Below are 23,748 nucleotides of genomic sequence, written 5' to 3'. Positions count from 1 at the left end.
GTGATGACAGTTCTTGACAGGTTGCATTTCTAAATCCGTCACGTTTATAACCGATTTTCTTACTTCTTTCCGATGAAATATTCCATGATAAATAAAATGCCTTTCAATTTTACGGTTTAAGATTTTATATTTTACTTTACTTAAGAGCATACACATATACAACTATATCTATTAATATATCTACATATATGTATATGTTTTGTGTCATATTCATTTATATGCTACTTTTAAGTATTCATGTATGGATAAGTGTTTGTATTGAATATTTAGTTGCATGCTATAAAATTTAACGGAAATGGAGAACGCAAAAAATATTGTCTGAAATTAAATAATTGTCAAATTATAAGCAAGAGTCTTTAGATAATCCATTAAAATGCTTTGATTTAAAAAACATACACATAAATAACAAAATTTGTTCGGTTTTCAAAATCCAAATTCGAGTAACTTTTAAGTTTAGTAAAAAAAAATTAAAAAATTGTTGTTGAAACTAAATTGCTCATAAAACATTTATTTTTTAAAATAAATAAATTTTGAAAAAGAGTTATACGGAATATTCAGATATTTAAAAGAATTAAGCGTTTGATATAACTGCAGTTTCGCACTGTCTTTAAATTGTTTCTTTTTTAGTATTTTTCTTCAAATTCAGGCAGAAAGAAATATAACTTTTCATGAAAAGTATTTGAAATACTATTTTTATTAAAAAAAAATTAATTGAAATTGAAATTTAATTAAATTTTTTTAATTTTAATTTTTTTTTTGTGAAATCAGAGCTTCCTTCAAACCAATTTAAAAACGTTTGGCATTATTCCACATTGACATACATATGTAATGGTATGTTTGTTTTTGGGCGTAGTTATAGATAGATTATGTATGTATGTTATACAATATTTATATGTATGTATATATTTCAAATATGTATGTATGCTTTAGCAAATGTCTAATGTTTTTTTTTACTTTAAATTCGGATAGTATATAGTATATGTATGTATTTAAGTAGATTATGTACGTGTATGTAGTATTGCATGTATACAAAAGTAAACAATTAGGAACAATTACAATCATATTTATGACAGGACGTGAAAATATTTCTATTATCTTAGTCGCTTAATTTGCAAGTAAATGTTCCAAAAAGTTCATACTTTTACGGTTGCTGCATAGACATATGTATGTGTGTATGTAATTAGTGTTTCAGTTACGATTTTCCAATTGTAATTATATTTAAATATACATATTAAATATGAATATTTATTGATTGTTCAATTTTTTTTTATATTTTTTGTTTGTTTTGTTTCAATATTTTCAAATCAGTGTTTTGTTACTAATATGTAGTTATGTACATATTTATAGGCTGCGTTGCGTACTCAGCCTTGTTGTGTGTTTTTGCTTTTGTTTTTCTAGTATATTGATATTATAAATTGTATACAACATAGAAGAAACTAAATAAAAAACTTATTTGTTACTTGTCTAATGAGTGGCTACAAACATACATTTTTCATATACACTAAGATTTTCATTCAGTTTTTATGCATTCGTAATAATACATGAAATAAATACCTTTAATATAAGAGTATGTACTTAAAATTGGAAATTTCCCTATACGCTTGAATTTTTGTTTAAGGTTTTGTTTCACTTTGCTTGCATTTTTCACTTATAATTCATAAATTTTTTATGATTTGTTTTCAAATAATCCTATCATTTGAGTTATAATTAATTTGTTTTTTTATTTTGCTTATCCGTTAAGTTAAAATCACCCGAGATATATACGCGAACGCGACCAAATTCCGCGATGAATTTGGCTTAGGTACATACGAAATCACGATTATTTGCGTTTTATTTTATTTTATATTATATTAATTTCCATTTAAGTTATGTATTAGTAGTTGTTGGTTGTTGTTGATTTGTTTGCTTTTGTTAATATTTTTGGTACATTTAATTTTTAATACTTTTTGTGGATGTTTTCCCATCAGCATCATTAGCATCATTAGCGCTATTACGTTTGAGACAACCCTGTTTAGCAGTGTGATTATGTTCAGGTTTATGCCAGACTTTGTGGTTGTTTTGTTTTCTTATTGTAAAATTCGAAATTATAGTTGTTTTTGGTATTGTGGTGCATATTATGCACATTCTATTGTCATTAAAATTAAATGCCCAAAAATTTCGTTTTGTCTTGTAAAGTGCGTGCTCTGTCAAAGGCGGTAAGTAACAGTTGAATTTAAGTATATTTTAAATTTAATGTATATTTTAAAATTAATGAATATTTTAAGCGAGCATAAGGAGTCTAAGAGAGAGAGAGAGAGAGATTTGTAATTTGTCTTTAACATTAGGCAAAGTGAGCAGGCATAAAACATAATACAAACTAGTAGTCACGTTGTAGACAACAGTCATAAATGTAAGCTTGGCTTCAGTTCAAAACTAAGCTTTACAAACATACCTATACTAAAAGCAAATTTGGCACTCATACAATTCAATTTGTGACATGCTACACCACTACAAAAATAGCTCATTTATAATGCTTTTAACTTTTAAAGTACTTACTACAGTTGAAGAAATCAACAATTAAACACAAAATTCCTCCTCTCACAAAGCACGACTTAATTTTTGTCTTCATTTCTGAAATATTAGTATTTTTATATTATTTTTAGTTGTAATTTACTTATATTGAGATCCGGGGGCGGAGATCTTTAAATAACAGTTTAGCAGTTTTTAACGCGACGACGAACGACATTTTATACCGACCGATTGTTTTTTACCGCACGACAAACGAGTATTTTTATTATTACGCGACTTATTTGATTATACCTATTTCTATATTCCCCCATTCAACGTTACTATTTATTAGTTATTATATTACCACATATTCAGTTGAATGTTATTTGTTCTGTTTTTCAACACTTTTTTACAATTAAGTTTATTGTACTCATAAAAAAATAAATATATATATGTATATTTTTAAGTTTGTTTGCAGTTTTTCATATGCATTTTTAAGTTTTCATTTAATATTCTCACAAAATTCTAATTACTAAAAGTCTTCAAAGTATTCATTACAATTTTTTTAGGTAGGCTAGATTTGTTAAAATTTTAGAATTACTTACTTTTGATAAAAAAATATAAACAAATTAGAAAGTTAACAAAATTTTAAATAAAAAAAAAATAAATATTATAAAAAATGAAAAGAAAATGTAGAAAATCAAAATTTTGCGTATAAGAACACAATTCTTTCATAGAAATTAGCTGTAATTTGCCGTTAAACCTTTATTACTTATGTATAATAAACGAATGAATAATAAATAAAAAATTGTTTTACTGGCTTCAGTTGCATATTTCAGTATTAATAAATTCACTAAATAAACTAAAATATTTTTATAATAATACTATTGCCATTATAAAATTAAGTTTTTTTTTCAAGTTATACAATTCTATTGTTTACATACATTTTATTTGAATGCGCACCGTTAGTTAAGTCTTATAGAACCGATTGACCGCTAAAACCGATATACGACCGAATCAACGACGAGTTGGGTGTATGCACGTACATACCCCATGGACGAAGAGTTAATAACCGAGCGAACTATATAACGAACGAACGACGATTAAAACGCGAAACGCGAAACCGATAAAACCCGAAACGCGCGCGACTAATGTTCTAATACGAATGAAAGGGTTTGAAAGGCATGTGTGAAAAATGACAGTATGCGTACATAAAGTGATTGAATGAAAGAAATTAAACATTTTGGATAATGTTTTTTTTAATCCAAAACTCAAACGCTCAACATTGCTTTGAAAAAAAAAATTGATATCCAAAAAAAATTAAAAAAAATAATAAAGCAAATATAATAATTAATTTAGTATGCAATAATTGCAATTATATATATAAAAAACTTAAAAACATAAGAAATATTAACGAGTATGCAGGACAACGCACCCAAAATTATTAAAAAATGCTTCGAAATACCGCCTAACGTTTTTGATTCAAGTTATTGAAGAAAATAGTGCCCTTTAACGCTCATTCTGGGTGCACGCATGGCGAAACTCGAAACCGGTGCAACACACACCTACATAATGAAACAAATACTTCGTATGTTGATAAGTTTTAGAGTTTAAAAACGAAAATTACTAGAAACAAAACATAAATGCATTAAAAATGTGTCTTTAATGTGAGAATATATAATTAATTTCAGTCTTCTGGTCGATAATTAGTAGAAAAACGATAAAAATAACGTAATAAATTCAGTAAAAAATAATAAAAAAATGAATAATAAAAAAAAAATAAATAATAAAAAAAATAAATAAAAAAAATAAAAAACAAAAAATAATAATTAGAATTAAAAAAAAATATAAATAAAATAAAATAAAAAAATTTAAAAACAAATAAAAAAGAGCAATAAGCTATTTAAACACACGTATGTATATTTCGCATGCAATTTTTCACAAATGACTTTACCCTTTCATTCAGTACTTTATTTAGTAATTATATAATAATTAAGTATATCACGACAGTGTTTTGTATACGCGACGCGACGACACGATGACCCGAACAAACGAACGGATGTTTGCTTTTTTATTATTATGTACGTATTTTCAAGTCGATCAAAAAATTGACCGAAATATTAATAAATAATTTATTTTCCCTACAATTTTCAAAGATTTTTTGCTACGAAAACCCTACGCAATGTGAAATTAGTAGTGTTGTGAATAAAAAAATATACAAAATAATATTATAAATAGCATATGTTTTAGCGTGTATTACTAAATGGTTTGTGCCTATTTATAAGGTTGTTCAAAGCAGAATCAAGTACATACGTTAATAACTAAATTAAAATTTCCACACAACTCTTAACATTGAATTCTATTTTCTTTCCTGTAGTAATATAATTTTACGATTCAATGTTTCGTTGGATCTAAATGTTTTTAGTAAGGTCGGACTTAAAATTTTGTTTCTCATTTAATATTATGTAAGTATGTATGTATAATAGATACATATATTCTATGCTTATGTTAATAAATGTTAGTTTTCATACGTAGTTAATTATGCTCACAAATACATATTTTGTTCTCCAATAAAAACTGTCTGATTTTTTATTAGTTGTGATTAGTACGATTGTGTAGGATTTGTGTTAAGTTGAGGAAAAGTTTTGATTGAAAAATGTTTGCCTTCTAATGTGTTTTTGTTTTCTTTTTACTTTTCTTCAAGTTTAAACCTTTTACATTTGCTGCTCAATTTCAATTTACGATCTCAAACGTATTTATTATTGAAATACTTTTTTTTTTTGCGTAATAGTTGTTAGCATTATATAATTTTTAATAAAAGGTTTGTGTACTGTTAAAATAGTACCACAATATCGCAACTTTCACATATATGTACATATATATGTATATGTATAAGAGAAAGAGGACTTACGACTGACAAAAATTTTAAACCATCTATTGTTGCTGCATAACAAGCAAACGCTTTCGTAAATTCTTCTCTTTCGACATTGCCTGGTGCGAGACTGTAGGCAATGTTGTTCTAACCAATAAGCCGATACCGTTTCTTTTGTAGTTTTTCTCCCCAACTCCATTTCATTTGCTGACTTTGTCCCCAGTAACTGTTTGTTTGGCTACCCTTGTGTCTTGTACCATTTGGTAGCTTTTATGTGTTTTCTTTACCCCTGCTTCCGTTTCAAGCGATTCCCCCAATGCCTAGTACATATTTGCTCTTTAAATGTTGTACATAGCGCCTAGACGCTCGGAAAGATTAGGCGGGAATTGATCGACGAAACGACGCCAATTTTCTTCACCCACCTGGGTTTTGAAGCCATGTAATATCTGTAAAAACATAAAAAAATAAAAAAGTGAAAAAGGTGATTTTAGTGTTTTTTGTATTTATGTGCATTGTCCGTTATTTCTCCCAAGTATATTTTTTTTTGCAAAACCAAAGTTTAAGCTTTTGTCCTAAAACGAGCATCCAGCATAAACAAGCTCTTTATTTTCAGTTTAAACTGGCCCTATTAAAAACAGGGATTTTTTGATATTTTGCATTAAGTCTTAATAATTTTTTCCATAAAACAATTCAATTAAAAGTTACAAGCAATTAAAGTTATAGAACAAAAGTACTGAGCATTCATGTAAGTGCTTTAAACATTCTATATTGCTCATACGACGTGGTGTACTATAAGCATACAACACATTCGATGCATAACCTTAACTGCACATAACTTTCTTTTGTGTAGAGTGAAAAATTTTGTATTCGAACTAATTTTTTTGGAGCTAACAAAATTTATTGCAATGGACCGAATAAGTCACCGCTATTTAGATGATAGTAAAATCATTTAGACACGGTTTAAATGGAATTGAAAAGCCTTTTTACGTTGGAACCTTTTCTTCATGTAAACACACAACATCAAGCAGCGTTTGTTAAAAAAAAATCAGCACCCTAACGTGCATGTATAACAACAACCGTTACCTTTTGTATCATTTGATGCAAGTCTTGTGGCGGATTCACCCATGAAGCCACTGCATCACAGAAGAATATAAAATCTGGCACTACGCCACCAGGATTTACGGTAATCATGTGACACATTCCACGAAATGCTGAATCCTTCTCATCATTATCTCTTATATGACGCAGAGATGTACACCTGTGTGTGAATAGATAGATAATGAATATGCAATTATTTTAATTTAACTACCAGCAGTACAGCCATAAATAGCAATGTGTTTTTTTTTTTTTTTTTGTATACAAACGTAAAACGAAAAAACACTTACGCTTTTCTTGGCAAATCATAATTAAGTACAAAATGTAAATATTTTATATTACATGAAAAATTATACATATGTAAATGCAAGGTGTGGTGGATTATTTTGCTTCATTATTACTTGTTTGAAAAAAAAGCAAATGGATTTTAAATTTTTTAGTGGGAATGGGGAAGAGTTCAAGTTAAAGTTGTAGGGAGATTGATTTTCGAGGGTCGGTGGTTGAATTAAAAATCGTATAACATATAGAAATCATATATAAAGTGTTACACACCACTGTCGTACAAATTCTGGCAAATAAGGAGCCACTTCAACTGGGCACACATAACCTAGACGACCGATTGTTATTGCTAAAAAACAGAAAAAACAGAAATAAATGAAAATCATAAATTATATTACATATGCGTTTAACAATTATACAAATAAGTTACATAAATCTTTGTTTTTAAATCAATATTAATACAGGTGTTAATTAAATTTGTAAATAGAAACTTTGCTATTCAACTGAAACCATCAACGCTTAAAGAATGCAATGTATGTAATGCAATGACTGCTAAGTTACACATATATATGTATGTATTATGTATGTATGTATATACATTTCTGAAGAGAATTACAAATTACTTACATATTTCATAAGACAAATGAACTTAATAAAAAAAAACGAAATAACATCATGTGACAAACACTTGAGATTTAGATAACTGAGTGCAATCGATATGGATACATACATAGTTGTAAACAATTTGTTCAACAAAATAAGTTAAATAAAGCTAAATACTTCTTAGATGTTCGCCAGTACACATTTTCTTTTGGTTTTGACCAAAACGAAATACAGTGCATAATTTCGTGAACTAGCTGACGTTTGGTACAAAATATGCATTGAAGTGTGATAAATAGGCAACATTCGAAATAAATGATCTAACTTTAAGTTAAATTTTGTTTGTGTTGTAGTAATAAAATGAGTTTACAGCGCTTAATCGCATAAAAATCCGCCTGTTCAGGTCTTGATCGTTACGACTGCATTGAGGCAGTAAAATACGACTATGAAATAAGATTCAGCATAACTGTGTATATTGAGAAATAGCAATTTTCTATACTCGAAACTTTCAGTTTCCAGACTGCTTTAACTATAGTGAAATTAAATTGTGCAATTGTTCCCAAACTAAGTGTGAAGAGCGTAGTGCTTTTATGTATTAATTGTAGAATATACGGACATGGAACAGCCATGCACTCACAAATGTTATTAGAGCAGATAGTTACAGTTGAATTGAGACGTATACAAATTTTGCGATCAACAATATCAATAGTTGTAAATATATTTTCCGACTTATCAATTACATACCTGTATTTTCGAGCAGCGTTTTTGGTGTATTTGGTCTATTTATAATCACGAACAGTTCGTTGAGTACGAGGTGTATGTACTGTCGCGTTTCCTCGCCTAGAATTCATTAATTGCAGTTATATGAATGCGGTTAATATAAAATAATTCGCAATTCGAACAAACCTAGTTTCATGCATATTTCACCAATTGCCCAGGTGGCATTATTACATACGGAAATGTAATCAGGATTTAGATTTTGACCCAAAATCGGAAAGAATTCCGACATGAATGGATGTACATGCTGAAAACAGGCTTTAGTCAAGTCGCCCAATAATGCAAACGATGATTGTCGCACCTAAAGAACAAAAAAAAACATATGAAGTGATATAAATACATATATCTACAAATATGGAGTACAAATGTTTGTAATACTTACTTCTGGCAACACATCTTGCATACATTGATAGAGCAATTGCATTATATTGCTTTTGACGACTAAAGATTCAATATGTCCATCTAAACCTTCAGCCAAACCTGACAGCAAATCTAATGCAACAATCATGCGCTCCTTATCTGGATGCTCGAAACCAGGATTTGTTTTACAAGCCTATAATATATAAATTAATTATTGTTTTACACTCATATATTTCTAAGCTTTAACTCACCATATCCTGATTCAGTGTTTGTTCTATCAGCGATATGCAACGTTGGTAAACTGGATCGCAATAAGGTAAGAATCCAGACTGCAATGCGGTAGCGATACTTGACAAACACTCCAATAGAGGAAACAGATCTTTATCATCATCCTTGAGTAAATTCCACTTTTCAATTAATGGTGGCATCAAAATGTCAATATATTGTGGTTTATTCAGATGGTGGCCCACCGAATCGGCTAACGTGCCAACTGCATCATATAGAATAAGCAAGTTTTTATGCTGATATTTCGAAAAAGCGAACACTAGCGTTTTCAATATATATTCTAAATATGGCACCAGTTCAGTACAAGCCTCTTCTTCAAGTGTGGCGAATGCAGAGCAGGCTGCCTCTTGTACGCGCTTATTGGAATCTAATATACGCTTAAGCAATTCTTCCATTAATGGTTTCAAATATTGATCATGAGGCTGATTTACAACCCAATTAGCATAACGTGATAGTGTCCAACAAGTGATGGATCGAACTAGCGCTTTTTTATCTGATAAACAACTAATCAAATAGGGTATCAGTTCGGGCAAATGCTGTATCATTCCTTGCATGCAGCCTTCGGCAATTGCGCCTAATGCCAATACACCGCTCTCCTTGATTACCCATTCCTGATGAAACAGAGTATCCTTGAGAATAGGTAAAACAATGGGTAAACATTCTTCGCGGAAGACATTTGCTAGAACGTCCAATGCAGCTGCACTACATTTTCGTAAATTCCATTCAGACAGGGAACTATCGTCATCTAGCACGTCGTCTTCATCATCTTCATCTACACCTGTTTCGCCGGATTTGATTGTATGCGTACGAGATTTATGGAATCTGGGACGTATGTCCTCCTCTCGATCGGGCACCATATCATCCTCTTCAACATTTCCTTTTAATAGGATGATATCAATTTCAGAATAACGCATTCCATGTACCAACACAGGTGCTAGTTGTCCCAAATACGGCGCCAAGACTTCTTTGCAAATATTCTGCTCAGCAAGAGATAACCAGAATTCCGAGGCTTCTAAGGCTACACCTTCATCTGAGTCTTGAGTACGCATTAACATATACTACAAATAGAAGATATAATTATTATATATTAATAAATATACTTTATAAACACATTTATAAAGAAACAAATGCATGGCAAAGATTTGTTCTATTTTTTCTTTTTTTTTTTTAATTTTTGACAATTATTTATTCACTCACCTCTATAATTTGTGGCATATGCGGCAACAAACGATCCATACGCACTTCCAACAACATAACCAATCCGTGACATACATTCTTTCTTACCTCGTGATCCTCATCAGAAGATAGGTTAAACAAACTTTCAATGAATGTGTCTATATGGAGCATCAAAGCTTGTGATCGATTTACAATAAACTGATTTATACAAGCTATGGCATGTGAGCGAATCTTTGGGCTATTGTGGCTGAAATATTGCAGAAATTTCGGTATCATAACGTTTAATGGCCGATTGAGTGCTGCCGAATCAAGTATTTCAGCAGAGTCTTCGCATATTTTCTGTAACGCACTGAAAGCACCTTCACATACATTGTAATCTTGTGAATCTAGCATATCGCATAGGGAGGGTAGTAATTGAGGCCAATTTTGCAGACCGCCATTACTGGCGATAGTCGTAATTAATATACCGACAGTAGCACGAATTAGCGGTGAGGGATCGCCAATAGCTTGTAAACATTCGTGCTTAATATATTCGACAATCTCTGGCTGCAAGTTATTTCCATGCATTCGTATATTATTTTTCAATATTAAACCGCTGAGGGAGCGCGTTGGCTCCTCTTCCGTTTTAAGTTTTGTCAGTACAAAGATAAGATAATTGTTGAAATCGGGATACTGATTTAATTCCTCCAGTTTCTGTGAATTAAAATATCACATAAACAATGTAGTGTATATAATTAATATACCAAAAGTACTCTGCATAATTTTGAAATTCTTATACAAATATTCGCATAATAGACTTTGTAACTTACCAGTTGAACAGCCATTTGAGTGGCTGTGTCAGGAGACTGAGACTGTTTAAGGATTGTAATTATTTGCTGTAAACCTTCGGCTTGCGGTTCCCACGTCATCTTGTCTTGCTTTGTTTTCTTGTAAGGGGTGAAATACCTGTAAGAATTAAAGTTTTATAATGAATAAAAATAAAAGGTTCGCTAAAGGGTGCGCGCTGGTGTCATGCGCGTATCAGGTAAGGGCAGACACGGGTGCGACCACTTGGCAGACGAAATATACACTCCTATTTTATATCGTATATATGTAATCTAATGCAAAATTTTTACAATATGTAGTAATAATTTGCGACCTGTGTAAATTATATCGATCGATAAAAAAAAAACGGAATACTGAAACCTTCGTTTGGCATTCGATGTATTATTCACCGTTTTTAACAGATTTTTGCACGCTATTTTGTGTCTGGAAGTAAACTTTTTTATTTTAGTTAATATCGACAACGTACCTCAGATAAAACCACTAAAAATAGATTACACTTATTTGTCTTTAATTTGGCGACTTTTCAAACTGAAAAATACTTTTTTCCGCAATTAAAATATTCTTCCACTAACTTTTCTCTTTTTTCCTTCTTGTCTAGTATAATTTTTTCAGGGAACAAAAAAAATTAAAATGAAGTTTCAACTTTCGTGACCTGACTCGCGTTCTCTTTCTAGCTTATGACTCAATAACAGGTGTGTGAACGGATCAGCGTGAGGTTGCGCGAATTTACAAGGGGTGCCAACGTCATATACATAGAGACCAATTAACAGTATTGCCAGCACAAAACCGTGTAAAGTATAATCGTAACAACAAAAAGTTTATAAAAATTAATGTGAAGATAATATTGTATAATGATTTATATAGTTAAAGATTGAAGTTTGCCATTTTCGGCTTAGTTTTTCCGTCATACAAATAGGTCTTTATTCTAGTTGCAATTGTGATATATTTGAGATTTTCAATAAATTTGTAAATCTAATAGATATCAGAACTGACCGTCGATAGTGTTTGAGTATTTCTGAAATATCGATAATCGCGATAAATTACTAGCAATACTATTTGAAACGCCGGCAAGTTACTAAAATTGGTGGGAATGTGTATTTTCTGGGTTTCGTTAGATTTCGGTATAAAGTAAGTTCAAAAGGTTTTATTCAGTTATTTAATTTAAGATTGATAATTAATATGTCCGATGATGAGGACATCCAGTATGTTAAAAGGCAGCGCACACTGCATTACGGTTCTCTGGAAGAAGTAGAGAGAAAGCGCCAGACAGCTGCTATTGCGGGAGCAAGCTCCACAGCCACTGCATCTACTTCAAGTGGTGTTGCGGTTACCAATCAACTCGAAGATATCGAATCTGATGAAGATTACGAGGAGGTGAAAAAACCGACGGCGCCAACGTTACCGCCGACTTCTGGTGCTTTAGCTAATAAGATCGATGACGACTATTTTGACTTAGAAACAGAAGTAGCGAAAGACAAAGAAGCGCTACTAAAAGAATTTGAACGCAAAAAACGTGCACGTCAAATAAACGTTTCCACCGATGATGCGGAAATAAAAGCTAATTTGCGACAGTTAAATGAACCGATATGCTACTTTGGGGAGGGTCCAGCAGAAAGACGGCGCCGTTTAAAAGAGTTGTTAGCTAGCTTAGGGGAAAATGCGATTAAGCAAAAACAAACCGAAGAGGAAGAGCGAAAACAACTTCAGAAAGAACAAGAAACAACATGGTACCACGAAGGACCGGAGGCCTTACGCGTGGCAAGAATATGGATTGCAGATTACTCCCTGCCAAGAGCAAAAACACGTCTAGAACATGCGCGATCTCTACTAGATGTACCAAGCGCAACACGCGCTGGCCGATTAGTAGAGCTTCAAAAGCGTTTACATGCCTTAGCACCGCAATGCAGTCAAGTGGGAGATACACGTCCAGTAAGTGGAGTAGCGTTTAGTGAAGACTCTAAATTTATTTTGACTTCGTCATGGTCCGGATTGTGCAAAGTTTGGACAGTACCAGATTGTAAGCTGATGTTAACACTTCGAGGTCATGCAAGTTATGTTGGTGGTGTAGCATTTCGACCAGGCGTGACGCAAGATGATAAAAATGTTGTAGCAATGGCTTCTGGTGGTCATGATGGAGCAGTGAAATTGTGGGGCTTCAATTCGGAAGAATCTTTAGCAGATATAACAGGGCATATGCCACATAGAGTTTCCAAATTAGGGTTTCATCCATCTGGTCGTTTTCTAGCAACAGCTTGTTATGACTCCTCTTGGCGCCTATGGGACTTGGAACAAAAAACTGAAGTCCTGCATCAAGAGGGGCATGCCAAAGCAGTTCATAGCCTTAGCTTTCAAATCGATGGCAGTGTCATCGTGACTGGTGGACTTGACGCATTTGGACGTGTATGGGATCTAAGAACAGGTTTGTTTTTATTTTATTTATTTTTTTCTTATTATTTTGGTAAAATAGCGTGTTTGTATTTTTCATTCAGGCCGTTGCGTAATGTTTCTCGAAGGTCATCTGGGCTCAATTTTTGGCGTTGATTTCTCACCAAATGGATTTCATATTGCTACTGGTTCACAGGACAATACTTGCAAAATTTGGGACTTACGTCGTCGACAGCCAGTTTATACGATTCCTGCACATACAAACCTAATATCAGATGTTAAATACCAGCGAGATGGTGGCAGTTTTCTGGTTACATCCTCCTATGATTGCACCACAAAAATTTGGTCAAATAAAACTTGGCAGCCGTTAAAAACATTATTGGGACATGATGGCAAAATAATGGCTGTTGACATCTCACCCGACTCGCAACATATTGTAACGGCGTCTTTCGATCGTACCTTCAAAGTGTGGGCATCGGAGAGCTGATGCTAAAAGCAAACTTTATTTTTTTGCCTTTTGACATTTTGGTATCGTTTTTTGTTTATGAAAAAAAAGATACATACTTAATTTTCGTACTGTTGAATATAATAACGTTAACACTGTTAGATTACTCAATTTTTTGTTAGCTTGCTTTGCGAGTAACAAGTGCATTTCGTGTAACTTTTGATTCGATGACAATAGACCAATTAACATTTTATCGAAGACTGTTATATTATTTGAGAAAAAAAAGCTGTGTGCATGGAAAACGTTTTCGCAAAAAAATCTTTAGTTGAAAAAGATAACATAACTACGTTTAGAACGTCTTTAAACGCGTTTATTGATGAAAATTAAAAATGTATGTAATTAATAAGAAAATAAAACTGGTTTGTTATGCATTTACATGAATGTGAAACTGATTGTGGCTGGAATGGGGTGAGCTAAATTATTCATATAGAATGTCTTAGTCGCATTTTGCATTCTAGGCGAAGATTTCATGATGTTTTTTTTGTTGTAGCGGTAAGTTCGTCAAACAAATTGTTTTGATTTTCTTCATCATTTCTTTCAAAAATCTTATTATTAAATCGTATAAAAAAAAATTGATAAAGTTATTGCTTTTTTAATTCTGAAAAATTGCTGTTTTTAGGTTGTCGCACCAGATGTGCCCCTTAAGGAGTTATGTACATGAGTTTACGGGTTTCAAAAAATCGAGGCTAAGTGCCATCTTTAAACGCGTTTTTCTCGAAACTTTGTTTTTGAATTCAGTTGGCAAGATTTCTCGAGTACTTTGAGATACAATTATTAAAGACTTGGACAAAGGATTTTTTTCCGATTACAACTATTTGAAAAAAAAAAATGTCGGAAATTTTTTATTTTTGTAAAATAAATCCAATTTTTTTTTTCCTTCGTTCAAGTTCTGAGTTAAGGTTTTAACTAAAACACGTATTTTTTCTCTTTAGATGATCCTGTAAGGAGTTATCCTGCTTACGCGGACGCATCTTTTTTCCGAGTGGTCACCGGAAATAGCGTCGCATTGGCCCAGTTTAAAATATTTGTTTCCAAAAATTTCAGAATTTCTTTGTCAATAGTGTATGTTTGTAACAGAAAAAAATATCTAAACAAATATTTTCTTTTTTATGTACATACATACATATATGAGAACAATTTTTTTTGACAAAATACTTTTTTTTAACACGAAGAAACCTATGTAACCCCTTAATGTAGCAAAACTCATTTTTATCGTATTTTCGTGCAAAAATAATATATTAAACTTCCACTTAATTTTATTTATAATTATTATTATTTTACTTTATTTTTATTTTCAACTTACATTTAAAATTATGTGTATATGGTATATGTATGTATATATGTATATTAAATTGTAACTAAAATTTAACTACCACAGATAGGTTGCATTACAATAAAATTTTATACATTTAATATTACTAAATAGAAATTAACGTATGAAATAATATATATGTAGTGTAGGTATGTATAGGAGTAGTTCTATGTGTATGTATGTTTTGTGTTATGCAATAATAGTTGCTACCTTATACGAGTGCTTAACTGAATGCACTGCTTCTTGAACATTTTAATTGAGCGCATACATTATTATATAGCAGCGCATACATACATACATATATTTGACATATAGTACATATATGTATAAGGAGTATGTAAATTTTTAATATTAATTGAAATTTACACATGCATACATACATACATGTGGGATTGCAATCCTGACCTGACCTGACCTGACCTGCGCACGCATGCAACTCTTAACATACGCCCTGAATAAATGGACTTAACGAACACTGACAGCGACGGTTAAAAAGAAACACACACACGATTCTGAGACTTGGTACGCAACGGACGCGTACTGGTGAACAGGGAAACACAAGCAAACTTGCTTTTCATAATTATTGAACGTTTCCCATAGGTAGTGAATAAATTGTTAAACTAAAATATAAGAAAGTTACATTTTATAATCATTAAATATAGTTTTAAAGTTGAATGCATAAACCAGTGAACGTGGAGCGAACTTGGATCTACCGTTTTTTCAAATAACCTCCCAGAAAGTGGCAGAAGTGTCTGGTGATTTGGACTTTGTGTAAGGTGACGGCTTTCGACCGTTAAAGACCGTTAACCCAAGCCGTTATGACGCTGATTCGGCGTTGTTAAGCGCAGTCGAGAGTGAGCAGCGATTCAGATTATGCGGCAGCAGAGAGGGAGCAGTTTAAGCAATTAGCATTGTCTTCAGTTGGCCAGAGCGTAGAAATAGACTGAGAGATAAATGATACGTATGGCGTCCCTTGGCAGCGTAATTTTCAAAGAATTATTTATTAACGGGTTTATGTTGTTAGCATTGCTAGACACTGGTTGCGATCTATGCCTCATGCGTTGCGATGTGTTGATGAAGTTAGGGAAGATTGATTTGTCCAATGATATAAATCATCTTCGTGGAATAGGAAATAGTACACGTACCACTATTAGTAGTTATAAAATAAAGTAGTAGTAAAATTTGTTTGACTGATGATACTCCGGTATTTCAAGGGCCAAGACGAATGTCCTATTCCGATAAGTGTATTGTCGATAAAGAGAGAGGCATAATCAAACCTAACGTTTCAGAGTATGCTTCGCCGATCGTATTGGTGGGGAAAAAAGGCGGAACTAAACGTCTGTGTTGTGACTACCGACGTTTGAACGAAAAAATCACGAGGAATAATTTTCTAATGCCACTTATGGATGACGTTATCGAGAGATTACAAGGCGCAAAAGTATTTACAACGTTAGATTTACGGAATGGGTTTCTCTACGTGCTGATAGAGTCAGGTTCGCGGAAATATACGTCATTCGTGACCCATCAAGGTCAATACGAATTCATTCATGTTCCTTTCGGTATTTCCGATTCCCCGGCAGTATTCACTCGATACATTTTCACAGTGTTTCGAGATTTAGTGAAGGATGGCGTCGTGGTAACTTACATGGACGATATGCAGTAGTCGCTAAACCACTGTCTGACCTGTTACGTTCTTGCTGCAGTTGATGCTTTTTCGAAGTTTGTGTGGTTGTACCCGGTAAAAAACACTGGAGCCGAGGCAGTCGTTGGTCGTCTCGAAAAACAAGGCGCTCTTTTTGTTAACCCACGGTGTATTATAACTGATAGAGATGCTGCGTTCACGGGAAATCTCTTTAAAGATTACTGTGCGAGGGAAGGTATAGAGCATCTCGTAATAGCTACGGGTGTTCTTCGGGGCAACGGACAAGTGGAACGAATACACTAAATTGTAATACCTATGATTTCTAAAATGTGCCGGGAGGAGTCTGAGAATTGGTATAGGCACGTAAATAGGGCACAACAAATTATTAACAATACACCGATACGTAGTACAAAGTTTTCCCCGTTTAAAATTTTAACTGGGATAGAGATGAGGATTTCGGGTACGACAGAAATAAAGGAATTGATAGAAAACGCCACCTTGAATGAATTAGATTCAGACCGACAAGCGTACCGACATTGTAAATACAATATTGTTTCCCACATACATGTGATTGTGTTCTTTGTTTGCATTTTTCTTACGCTGAAATATTTTTTAAAAATATATTTTTTTATTACACTCAATTTTGTGTTTAGAAACATGCACACATTCATACATATGCATGTGTGTATGTGTTAATGTATAAATATTTTTTTTGTTTTTTTCTTTAAAAAATATTTTTAGTCTATAACTGAGATTTATTTTCTTAAAATGTTGACATATTAATAAGTGTTCACTATATGGTACGCAGTTACATACATACATACATTTTCTAACATTTAAATTTGAAAATGCAAGCGGCATTTCTTTAAATATAAATTTACAAATAGTTTTGCGCACATACATGTACATACATACATGAGAATTGAAGTCACAATATTTTTTTTAAATTATTAAAAATTATTCAAAAATAAACAAATTTTTATGTGGCTGCACAGGGTTGTTATACGTAAGTAGGAACACCCATTTTTTTTAATTCTCTGCCGTCTCTATGTATGTACATACATATATGTATGTATATTTTAATATTTTTTAAATTCTTATTTTCGTTTTTGTTTTTACATTTCATTCATGCTTAGCCACACATGCCAATCTCAGTGTATGTCATTAGTATCCAATCATCGCGCTCTCTTTTGTTTTTATTTTTGTTTTTATTTTTATTTTTTTCTTTTCATAGTTTTTGCTGTCTATAACTAAACTGTCATTAACTAAACTTTAACTAAACTAACCAATAAATCAACTATCAACAATAAATGCAAAATCGCATTCCTTCGTCGGCAAATTCTCACAAAGCATGTGACAGACACACACACACACATCCAGCTTTGCATTTATCGAGCGCCTTTGTTTTGGCCATATTGTGCGTCGTCATGTTCACATTACTTAGAACATATTCTCAACCAGTTGCTCAACTCATTTTCTATATCTTTAACTGAATACCGTTTTGAAACTTTTTGTTTGTGTGAAACAAGCCCTTAAGACACTTATTCAAATGTTTTCTTGTTTAATTTTTTTTTGTTTTTGTTCTTTCAGCTACATATGTCCGCACTCCTTTGGATGGAAGTGCTGCTCAGACGCTCGTATCCGGCGCCACCATTGACTTTTTGCACTCCGTCTCTGCGGCTGTTTGTTTGCCGTGCGGCTCACTGCCGTCCTCGGGCGTTATGTCGATGCGATGCGCCTTGCTCCACACCACCAGATCCATTATGAATGCCAGGAACATTATGCCGGCGGTAATACCTGGTGAGATAAACAATTAATAAGTGTTAATTAATTTAATTATTGACTTTGACTTGTGATAAAGACGGAAAACATTTTAGAGTATATTGAGACATTCAAAAAAGTACCCGGAAATTGTAAATAAAACGCAAAATATGATTCAATTATTATTCAATTCTTCATCAAAATTTATTTTGTCGCCTCCCCACCAGATGTTATACACTTATGCCAACGATTTTTTCAGTCCTCGAAATACTTTCCATAAGCACTTTTTGGGATGACCTGCAACTCTTTAGCGAATTTTGTTTTATCTCTTCGAACGACTGAAAACGAGTGCCATTCCGATGATTGTTGACTTGTTTGCATGTCAAATCGGAATTCGCAGACCTCTTTACGTTACTCTTTTTTAAAAAAAATTCAGCTTTATCGGAGCGAGTAGTTCAAGAACGCGTTTCACACCCAAAATATCCTCCAAATTTATTCGAACGGACTCGAGCTCCCTTGCTATCTCTCTAACGCCTACCTGACGATTTTCAAACACCATATCCTTTACTTTTTTAATATTTTATTAGAAATAAAAATTTTGTTAGAAATAAAAAAATCGAGACAAACTCTTTGTTCGATATATTTTTCCATTTTAAAAAATCGCAACGTACTAATGAGGTGTACTGACTTAGGCAGCAGCTGTAATCAAACTAGTTGACAGATCGCGTTCATATTTGGCATAGTAATTAAGGATAGTCCTACCAACTTTCAAATTCCTACTTTTTTGCAAAATAATTTACTCGGGAATTTAATAGCAATTTCCGGGTGCTTTTTTGTTAAAATATATATTCTTACCGAGGAAATAGTGTCTAAACGTGTCTGAATCGTACAGCGAGCAGGCTCCATGCTTGCCGCACACCGTTTTCCAGAGGAGACACGCCGAATCGACCACCGCGCCATAAATAATTGGACAAGGAACATTACCGAATAATCCAATCGCCGACTGTATGATGCCCATAGCCATGGCTTTGTCTGTAAAAATGAATGAAATTATAATTCATAAGCGTTAGATTTTAATAAAGAAAATAGTAACCTGAATTTCAATTTACAAAAATTATGTTTTAGGATTTAAAACTAGACATTACAAGTACTCGCGGTGCTAAAAATTTTGATATCTAACCTCACATTGTTACAGCAAATAGTTTTAATTAAATACGTCTTAGATGGTCTCATAAAAGTCGAATTAACTTTTTTCTTCTAAATCCTTAATTTTTAATAATTTTGACCTAAATATAGTTTTTTTAGAATCGGTTTTGTATAACATTCTTGTTAAATATTCAAACGGTTCTAAGCAGTCAATTCTCTGTGCTGAAATATTATAAAATATGGACCAAAATGTATTTTTGATTACATTAGACTCCATTTAGAAATTGTGGTTTTGAAAACCAGATCCAAAGATCTCCATTGCTTGGTATCTCCAGCATTCTTTATTGGTTATTATTTGATCGAATAGACCACGTCCAAAAAGAAAATGTAGCTGCCGTAGTTGAGAGTATACACGAAGACCGCAGAGAGTCGATTCTGCGCCTTTCCAAGCAACTTGGACTGACTTATAGAACGACTTGGCGAATAGATCTTAAATTCAAAGCGTACAAAATATAGCTTCTGCAAGAACTGAAGCCGCTAGACCTTCCCACGCGACATTGCTTCGCTCTATGGGCTCTTGAAAAGTTCCAAGAAGATCAGACGTTTTCGGACCAAATTTTGTCCAGCTCAAATGTTCAAAGGCAAAATAGCCACATTTGTGACAAAGAGCAATCTGAATCGATTCAAGAGCTGTCATTTCATCCAGAAAAAATAACGGTTTGGTTTCTTCAAAAATGATGCCAGAGAGAACCTAACTGTCAATGGCGACCGTTATTGCGCCATGATAACCGATTATTTGATGCCTGAATTGAAGTTCGTGATCTCGGCGACATTTGGTTTCAACAAGACGGCGCCACTTTCTACACATCGCATCAATCAAAGGTTTTATGGAGAGGACACTTCGGTGAGCAGAAAATTTCACGTTTTGGGCTGCTTGATCGTGTGATATTACACTGTAAGTCTTTTTTTTGTAGGGTTATGTAAAGTCTAAAGCCTATGCGGACAGTCTGGCTTCGACTCAGGCCTTGGCTCAAAACATCACGCGTGTCATTCACCAGTTACCAGTCGAAATGCTCGAACTTGTCAACGAAAATTGTACTCAACGAATAGACCATCTGAGACGTAGCCGCGGACATCATTCGAAAGATATATATACTATATGTGACCCGGACTACGGTAAGGGGGCTTAGGTGTCAAAAAAAGGAGAACAATTAATGAGATAAGGAGAAACTGACGATAATTTTTAACAGCTTTTCCCAGAAAACTAGTTTTCGCACATTAGCTCCCTTTTCGTATATACTTATATAATTATGCGCTCTCTAAATGTATTTTCGAAATAATATATTTTAAACTAAATTACTAAATACTTTTTGATTTTGCTTTCTTCTTACTTACCATTTGGATGTGTGCAACGCATCACCAACAACATGCTGCCCACCTCTGATGTCGAATGCATAAACACACAAACGGCGAATATAATGATGAAGAATATGAAATTCTTACAGTTATTAGCGCAATATCCGCCGATCGCTTGGTTCTTAAAAGCTGCAAGAACAGATAAACACGCGCACGCAACAGAAAGTTGGTTGGGTGGGGTAGAAAGAAGAGAAAAGAAGAAAAATGGGGTAGGTTATGACAGTGACTCGAGGAAATGGGTAAAAAATAATTAATGTATATGAGAAAAAATGAAATAAAATGCAATAATTAATAAATGAAAATGGCAAAGCCATGCAAATGAATGGCTCTAAATATGCATATTATATTTAGCGTAAATACATAGTATACATTAACATATGTATATACATATGTATATTCTTTATAATGAGTATTAATATATGTAAGTCTGATAAATGTATGGATTGTATAAAAAAATCTAATAATATCACTTTTTGAAAATGAAGTTACTAAAACTAATTTCAAGAAGGGTCTAGCATTAATACCTCAAAGTGGAATGAGTTCCCTATAAATTTCTAAAAATTCAGTAGCCAAATTTCTAAAGGTACCAATTTAAAAATTTAGAAAAATTATATTTTCAGGTAGTTGCAGGGATTATACTCTTTTTGCTGTCCTGCTTGATTTATTTTTACATTAGAATTCAAAACTTTTATATGAACAATATGCTCGCAGTTTGTAGTGCTGCCTTGGCCAGTAATCTATGCCACATTTCATGAATATATCTTGTCTAATAAAAAGATTTTCATACCAGAATTTAATTTGGATCGGTGAGTTTATATGACAGTTAAATGCTGCTAAGGTGCGATATCGACGATTCCGGCAAATGAGCAGCTTCTTAAGGAGAAAAGTACGTTTTCAACGTTTTAAAAACTATATCTCAAAAATTAGGACACTAGAGTTCACATACAGACTGACAGATAGAGCGACAAGACAAAATCAACTCAGCTCGTCACGCTGATCATTTATATATAAATAATAATCATTAGACTAACACAAACCATTTACAAGCACTTCATTATAATTTTTTAATGCAATAAGAATTTCTATGTGAAAGAAGTAACGACCGCTGCTGGATCGGCCATTGATATTCGTTTGAAAAATAAAAAAATAATACATATATATTTAAAAACGGATTTCAATTTCTTATAAAAAAAATATTAATATATATATATTTTTTAATTTTTACTAAAAATTGATCCGCGAAGGTTGAACATTTTTTTAAATTAATTGTGAATTGTTTTATTTATTTAGTGATTTTAACATTTTAATTATTATTTTTTCATCATTTGTAATGCCGAAAAACCTAATTAAAAATAACTTTCAAACTTTTAAGCCCAAAATTCCAGAATGAAAGAAAAATGTTAACCCCAAGTTTGCGTCCTACTACGTGCTTTACTATTTGTGTTATCTTTTGAAAAGGAACGTTTATTTTTAAGGAAATATCAATATAGTTTAGCACCTTTTATCTCATTTAAATTTGATTTCTTTTGGCTATGCAAGTAGTTTTTCAGTTGGAAATATGACACTCATTCCGTTTTTGTCTTTTTTTATTCGAGCTGTTGATATAAAATAAATGCTTTTAGTATTTCTTACTACAATTTTTGCTTTTTTTTTTGAAAAATATTTTATAAATTTTTAATTCTGATTTTAATTAATTAAATAAATATTTAAATTTAATTTTCAATTTATAATTCCGATCGGGATTAAAATAGGTTTTTTGTTTTATAATCCCAATATTTTTAATTAAAAAATTAAAATCCCTTCAAACTTCATACTTAGTTAGGCATAAGCATGCATTTAGGATATAACCAATTAGATAAACTTTTGGAAATATTACTCTAGAAAGGCATACATTTTAATTATTTATGTCAAATTGAAATAATTCTTAGTAAGAAAAATGAAACTTCTTATGATTTATATGAATGAAAAGCAAAATTGGCTGCCTGTGGTGAAATTTGACTTTTGGTGAAATGTTACGTATACGCATGGCGCACATGCTTTGAGCGAATATGGAAATTGTGAGTACGAGTAAATAGATGTGTATGTGTCTGTGTGTGTGTATGAGTATGCATGCAAATAACGCTTTCAAACTTACAATCTGGAATGCATGTACAGTTACTGAATAAGGTGCCGTTATCAGTCAATGCTGACGCTGCACAACCCGCATGACAGGTGGAAATATATATACGACCATCCATGCCGCAAATGGGGGCGTAATTACCCGTATCACAGGAACAATTGAGGTCACATGCTGGTTCGATCATGGCGGGACTGTAAATGCAAATGAATTTCGAATAAAAAATGTATGCACATACATATATTTTATAATATGTAGGTATATGTATATATGTATATTACTTACGAATCACTCGTAGCACTCTTGTAACCAGCAAAATCGTTCATGCTACATCCCACGAATATCAGCACAACCATGCCGGCTGAGTAGAACAGCGCTGTAAATGCAATCCAAGCGGCTACGGAACGCGCCGACGGTTTCAACTTCAAAATGACCAAACCGGATATTACAATGCCCACACCCATGACGAGTATGCCACAAAAGGCGGCAATCATGCTGGCATCATAGGTGGTTAAACGGAACTGTGTTTCGAGGTATTTCGGTAGGAAAGTATAGAGTCCAGCGATTGGCAAGAGATGGAAGACACAAGAAGCCGTGCGGAACATCAAAATGTCATTTTTCAGTTGACGTCGAACGGTCTTTGGAAAATCTTTGACAATAAAAATAATTGTTCAACATTTTAACATTTAAAAATTTCAAAGAAGTTTTT

At 32.7% G+C, this 23,748-nt stretch overlaps 3 protein-coding genes across 4 annotated transcripts in view; 1 reads left to right on the top strand and 2 right to left on the bottom strand.

Moving 5' to 3' along the window:
* Positions 1-4,715: 4,715 nt before the first annotated feature.
* On the bottom strand, positions 4,716-11,402 carry LOC120777713 (transportin-1-like). The gene is made up of 10 exons (XM_040109191.1): positions 11,223-11,402; positions 10,741-10,876; positions 9,953-10,624; positions 8,722-9,813; positions 8,493-8,663; positions 8,240-8,411; positions 8,078-8,173; positions 7,007-7,082; positions 6,443-6,617; positions 4,716-5,805 (listed from the first exon to the last, which is right to left on the bottom strand). The coding sequence occupies exons 2-10, from the start codon at positions 10,837-10,839 to the stop codon at positions 5,698-5,700; spliced, it is 2,661 nt and encodes an 886-aa protein (XP_039965125.1). The 5' UTR covers positions 10,840-10,876; positions 11,223-11,402; the 3' UTR covers positions 4,716-5,697.
* A 428-nt stretch (positions 11,403-11,830) lies between these two features.
* LOC120778135 (U4/U6 small nuclear ribonucleoprotein Prp4) lies at positions 11,831-13,844 on the top strand. The gene is made up of 2 exons (XM_040109859.1): positions 11,831-13,175; positions 13,246-13,844. Exons 1-2 carry the CDS (start codon positions 11,936-11,938, stop codon positions 13,626-13,628), a joined length of 1,623 nt encoding a protein of 540 aa, XP_039965793.1. The 5' UTR covers positions 11,831-11,935; the 3' UTR covers positions 13,629-13,844.
* Positions 13,845-17,788: 3,944 nt separating this feature from the next.
* LOC120776680 (solute carrier organic anion transporter family member 74D) overlaps positions 17,789-23,748 on the bottom strand; it is a 74,504-nt gene continuing 68,544 nt past the window's right edge. Inside the window, exons 3-7 of one of the 2 annotated variants that reach the window (XM_040107555.1) lie at positions 23,325-23,688; positions 23,058-23,233; positions 20,903-21,052; positions 19,217-19,393; positions 17,789-18,397 (exon numbers count right to left, since the gene is read on the bottom strand). In XM_040107555.1, the coding sequence (XP_039963489.1) occupies positions 18,228-18,397; positions 19,217-19,393; positions 20,903-21,052; positions 23,058-23,233; positions 23,325-23,688 (1,037 nt within the window). In that variant the 3' untranslated portion in view covers positions 17,789-18,227. The remainder of the gene's footprint in view (positions 18,398-19,216; positions 19,394-20,902; positions 21,053-23,057; positions 23,234-23,324; positions 23,689-23,748) is intronic. The other variant, XM_040107554.1, reaches the window with a different exon arrangement.

The sequence above is a fragment of the Bactrocera tryoni genome, chromosome 5, assembly GCF_016617805.1.
Source record: "Bactrocera tryoni isolate S06 chromosome 5, CSIRO_BtryS06_freeze2, whole genome shotgun sequence".
NCBI classification, from domain to species: domain Eukaryota; kingdom Metazoa; phylum Arthropoda; class Insecta; order Diptera; family Tephritidae; genus Bactrocera; species Bactrocera tryoni.
The sequence above is the reverse complement of the archived record's forward strand: the minus strand, read 5'-3'. Positions and strand labels throughout refer to the sequence as shown.